This window comes from Agrilus planipennis, unplaced genomic scaffold (assembly GCF_000699045.2).
Source record: "Agrilus planipennis isolate EAB-ADULT unplaced genomic scaffold, Apla_2.0 scaffold4, whole genome shotgun sequence".
Classification (NCBI taxonomy): domain Eukaryota; kingdom Metazoa; phylum Arthropoda; class Insecta; order Coleoptera; family Buprestidae; genus Agrilus; species Agrilus planipennis.
The window spans coordinates 2,246,218-2,251,966 of NW_020442463.1; the positions used below are offsets into that span (position 1 = coordinate 2,246,218).

Consider the following 5,749-nt stretch of genomic DNA (forward strand, 5'->3'; position numbering starts at 1 on the left):
TGACTACTTAACCGATCAATATTTATAATTGTCTGAAATAAATGCAATTTTAAAGTTTTAATTATTATTTAAACATATTAAAAAGTTTTACGCTCATTATTAATAGAGATTGAAACTAAATATTTTTTTGTTGAAGTTGAAATCAAGGCATATTTACTGCCAAAAGTCAGTTAAAAAAAATTCCATATTATTCGTTATTTCTTATTTTATTCAAAGTTTTTGGTCAAATTCCAAATTTTCTCTCAAACCGTATAGATAGTATTTATTTACCTCATTTAATTAATCACGAATTTCTATTTTTATGTACTCTTGTCTCCGATTGTACCTCCCAAACATTCTTAAAACGATTACCTTCTCCACAGAAAAAAGCATTTGATGAAACACATGCATAAACTAAGACTTCTCGCAAACATTCTAGTTAACTGTCGAAAAAATATAAATTAAAAGAAATACCAATGTTCACTTTATTTTTTGTACACTTACGAATAAAATTGGTCTTTCCTTTTTTTTTTATTCTCGCAGTAGTTTAGTAACTGTTTTGCTTCACGATATCAAAAAAGGCAAGATAACTTTACAAAAATAAATCGAAATTGTCCAAATCGGTGAAAATCAGATAAAACAAAAATTAAAAATGCCTAATTTTTCTGTATGACTAGGACATCTGCTATCCCCAAAGTTGCTATAATGACCCTAGTATTTAAAGTCTTACATATTGTTTTTGTACCTATAAACTATTGGGGTGTAGCTGCGTTAATTGCTGTTGCTACGCTAATCACAAAGTTGTAAAAGTTATGATATCTTAACCATAATTTAATCAGAGCCGTGTAAAAGCAGAATGACAAGGGGTCGAATCACCCCGAGCCAAGTTTTTTTGAGGGGGTTTAAAAATCTAAAAATTTTTTAAAAACAGGAAAAACGACATATTACAAACTTAAAAATACTATGCCAATCTTAGGAAGTATGACACGATAATTTTAATAGTTACTTTCAGCTGTATTGTAATTTTTTCAGTCACTGGTCTAAACGTATATGTAGCAGTTACTGTGGTATATGTTGTCTGTATATTTTATGCTTCTCAAGGAGGAATGAAAGCTGTTATTATGACAGATACTTTTCAAGCTGCAGTTCTTGTAGCTTCGATTTTGATAATATTATATCTTGGAGAACAATATGTTGGTGGAACTGAAATAATTTGGTCTGAAAACTTCCACACCGGTCGATTAGAAATTTTTAAGTAGGTATTGCACTTTTTAAGTTAATGCCATAATATGTGTAATAATATTCAAAGAAATTCAAAGAGGCTTTAGTAAAATACAGTACCTATACTGCTTCATAATTCTACTTGCAGTTAGATGAGAAATTGACTCTTTGTAAAATAAAAAGCGGACAGACAGACACACGAGTGAACCTCCGTTGTTCATATGGACGTAGGAGAACCGACTTAACATTGTAGTTGAAAAAAAAAACGTGTCCTTCCATACAATATTGTTTTGTTGAAAGATTTACCACGTTATGTTCAGACCATAGATTTATTATTAATTTTCCTGTAATCTATAAGTAAAGAACTATTTTCTGTAGCTTTTTCTAAATTTTAGGTTCAGTAGTTTCGGAGTTAAGAGGGGAGAATGGTCAATTTTCATCTATTTTCTTCAATAACTTTAAAACTATTTATTTTAAGAATATAAAAAATATATATTTGAGATGCTTACAACGATCCCTTTTATTTGATATGTCATACGGTACAGTTTGCAAAACTTTTTTTTAAATTTCTTATTGGTCCCCCAAAAATTGACCGCCATGTTCAAAATTAATTTATTTACATTATGCGTCTGTGTTTGAGTCACAGAAATTCATGTGTGTATTAAATTTCAACTTAATAAGTCCATAAAGGTTCCCTTTTTCATTCGGACATACAAAACTCTAAAAACAAACGTTTAATTATTGAAATTTTTATCATGTGGAACTAAAACGTGTAGTAAATATTTGACGATTGCTTAGAAAAATTAAATTGAGCATTAATATACTAAACAAAAATCTCTAGATTTTTTACCGGTAAAATTACACAAAACCTTTTAAACTGAAAAGTAGGAAAAAGATACTCATCTAAAGTTGTTATTTTCATGCAAAAAAAAAATAAATAAGTGATAAGAATCAGAGTTTCAGTACTTGTGCTTGAAAATTTGTTTCCAGATCTTTCAGGGTTCAGAAGCACCGTAATTCATGCTCACTCATGAACAAATAGTTGCGCTTTATTAAATGAATTACTTTATAAAAGTACTTTGTAATTTGTAATTCAAAGGGCTTCAAGCTTAAGGATTTGAATCTAATTACTTTCAAAGCAAGAGGTAATTGAAAATCCCTACATTTTAAAACGTAATTGAGGCTTTAAGACAATGTTGCTAAATCCAAAGACACACAAGGAGATCTATTTGCTATTATATATTTATTACATAGTTTTCAATAATGATTGTCTTAAATTCCTTCATGCATTTTAATTTAACGTAATATTTTAGCATGAACCCTAATTTAACAGTTCGTCACAGTTTTTGGTCAGTTATTATCGGAGGAATGTTTTATTGGATGTCAATGTTTTGTTCAAATCAAGCATCGATTCAGAAGTACTTATCAGTGGAAACTATTTCACAAGTGAGAAGGTAAATATGTATATGATTTATGGGAAAAATTCTCAATACAAAAAAAATACCAGGACTTACTCAAAATAGCACGCCGAAATTTATTACCGCGTTAACCCCAAAGAGCTGTTTACTGATGCAATCGTGGAGCTGGAATGGAATATTACGTTAACGTCAAAGAGCTTGTATGACTGTTTACTAGTGCACTGCTGAGGCGGGTATGGGATATCATTTTAGTATTGAAAATACTACAGTAGAACCTCTTTAAGTCGAACTTCGATAAGTCGAAAATCTCTAAAACTCGAAAAAATGTTTTTCCCTCTCCTTCAAGCCCCAAAACCTCCAAAACTCGAAATCTCAACCATCTTTTGGTCGAAATAATCAGTGAGTCCTTGCTAGCCATCTTGGTACATATTTTCCCTTTGTTACTCGAAAAAGTAAATTGGACCTCTGTATCTCGAACATAGCAATGTTTTATTTTACAACCTTTACAACTCGATAATTTGAAACTTTTATTACGTCTATAGTTCGAAGAAAACTAAGTTGTCGACTTTAAGGATTTGCCGACAATGTAAGTACACCAAATCTTAACCTCTACAAGTCGAATCAAAATTCGCTTAAGTCAAAATCCTCCATAAGTCGAAAACTCCAATTTTTTGGCGTCTTCCTTGACGTTCGACTTATATAGGTTCTACTGTATTTGGGTCGTTTATATGGAATCTATCTGATGAAAAATAAAGTAGAATCGTTGAGCGGCAGATCTGATGATGGATCAAAGTCGCCGGTCGATTGTTACTAGGATGCTAGGTCACAAATATGTAAATGAACACGTAAAGGATAAATGTCCTACGATTGAATAATTTCAATGCGTTGTATTTCAGAACAATGCTATCTATGCTCATTTAAGTTTTGTTACCTGAATTTACTTGTTGTAAAAAAGACATTTGATTTTCATTATGGCGCAGCGTTACGTAATTTTTATTTTATTTTATGGATGGTTGTTTCTTGCTAATTTTCCCAATAGTCACAGACAAAAAAATTCTTGGACTTATAATATAGATTAAAATTAACATATTGGAATGACAAAAAGTATTAAAAACTATTACAACTTTGTTGTCAGAGCTTTATGGACATCATCTTTTGGTTTAATATTGGTATATACCGTGAACTTTTACATGGGTATGGTTTTGGTAGCCCATTATCGTAACTGTGACCCTCTTAAATCAAAAGAAATATCGGCATCAGACGAAATCTTACCTTTGTACATCGTTTCCAAAATGGGTCATCTGAAAGGCATGGCCGGATTTTTCGTAGCAGGAATCTTTGCTGCAAGTTTGGGGTAAAGCAAATTTTTTTGTTGTTTTAAGGCAGACAAATAAATGTTAACATCCAGATAATGGTTTCAGAACTGTAGCGTCAGCACTTAATAGTTTGTCTGCCGTTACGTGTAGCGATTTCATTAATGGTGCGTTTGGTATCACGTTTGCCGAAAACAAAGGCGCTCTCTGGGCCAAATGGATATCCTTTGTTTATGGCCTCATCAGTTTTGCACTCGTGAGTAATTCACTTTTTATCAATTGATTGTAACATTATTAAGAGTTTGCATGACGGTCAATTGTTCAACCATATTCTTTCTAATTGTATTTTAGAAGTACAAAAATACCTTGGGAATATTTTCTCAAACTTTATCCTATTACTATTTATAACTTCTTACGGATATCGTAAACGATACTATAAAAAAATACAGAGAATTAACTTTTCGACGGACAAAATCGACTTTTTAAAAATTTATTAATATTAATNACAATTACAAAATATTGTGTTTAATATATCATCGGGTGCTGGTGGTAATAAAGTTGTTAGTTATTAGCTGTTGTATATGATTTTCTGACTCCCAACCCCACTGATCTGGACCAATTTCTCTTCCTAGCCAGGTTTGTATTTGATAATACACTCGATAAATATGCTGTGGAGCTGCTCAAGAAGTAGGTGGTAATAATGGAAAATTTACAACTGTGCTTTGTCTTGTTAGTTTAGCAAAGCTACAGTCTCTGTAATTATCTATCGAATGTTCTGATTTTCGAGCACCGTACATTGCTAGTAGAAAATGGCATTGACAATGACATCTGGAGAGCAATTTTCTTGTTGTAATATGTGTGCAGAATTGTTTTAATCGGGTCTTTTTTCAAACATCTTCATGACTTTCATTCTTCCTTTCCCCCATGGTATGTAGAAACAGAATATTTCTCGTGTAATGTGCATACTTGTTGAGGCTATCAGTCGAGTATATTTGTGTTTCAACATCGTTTTTTCCTGGTTTTTAAAACAAATTGAAGTGGGTTGATCAAGTATTTGTGTGCGTGCTATGAGAAGTACCAACAGATTTATATCTTGGCCAACGATAATTGTATTATTTATTGATTTTTTCAATCGCTGTTTCAACTATTAAGACGTCAGCATCATCACGTGATGGTCTTGTAGCAATACCAACTTCTTCGAACTTCTCAGTGAGCATTTCAATTAATTCTCTTTTATTAAATCGATTAGGTAAGAATTTTTCTTGACTGATACGAACTTCTATCGATTCATTGAAGTGCACTTCAGAAGATGTAGAAACGGAAGCGGTTCGTCTTAGTTGTTCGATCGTTTGATATTTTTACTGGTATCAGTGTAACCATCAAAAATGACAACAGTATTTGTACCGAAATTATTTGATAAATAATTAATATATTTGTTAATGATAATATTAAATGTATAATTTTTTTTCCATACGGCAGGATGCATGAGAAATCCACCATCGATTATATATGTTGCATTATCACAAACTACTTGATAATTGTCTCGAAGTAATCGTATATTTTCGACTTTTGAGTACCAACAGATTTATATCTTGGCCAACGATAATTGTATTATTTATTGATTTTTTCAATCGCTGTTTCAACTATTAAGACGTCAGCATCATCACGTGATNCTCTTCTTTGTTTATTATTCTTCTTTCACTGGTACTAATTTCACAATTAGTCGGAATATCAATAAGGTATGAACCGTAGAGTTTAATTGTTTCTTCTTGTTGTTGACACACCAACTTGATGGTTTCTTCTTTGGGAAATATGGCA

The 5,749-nt window shown here is 31.6% G+C and overlaps 1 protein-coding gene across 1 annotated transcript in view; it reads left to right on the plus strand.

Moving 5' to 3' along the window:
• LOC108745151 (sodium-coupled monocarboxylate transporter 1) overlaps positions 1-4,622 on the plus strand; it is a 158,883-nt gene extending 154,261 nt beyond the window's left edge. Inside the window, exons 6-10 of the mRNA XM_025980902.1 lie at positions 1,012-1,234; positions 2,514-2,654; positions 3,754-3,972; positions 4,040-4,187; positions 4,497-4,622. Coding sequence (XP_025836687.1) covers positions 1,012-1,234; positions 2,514-2,654; positions 3,754-3,972; positions 4,040-4,187; positions 4,497-4,622 — 857 coding nt within the window. The remainder of the gene's footprint in view (positions 1-1,011; positions 1,235-2,513; positions 2,655-3,753; positions 3,973-4,039; positions 4,188-4,496) is intronic.
• Positions 4,623-5,749: the final 1,127 nt, after the last annotated feature.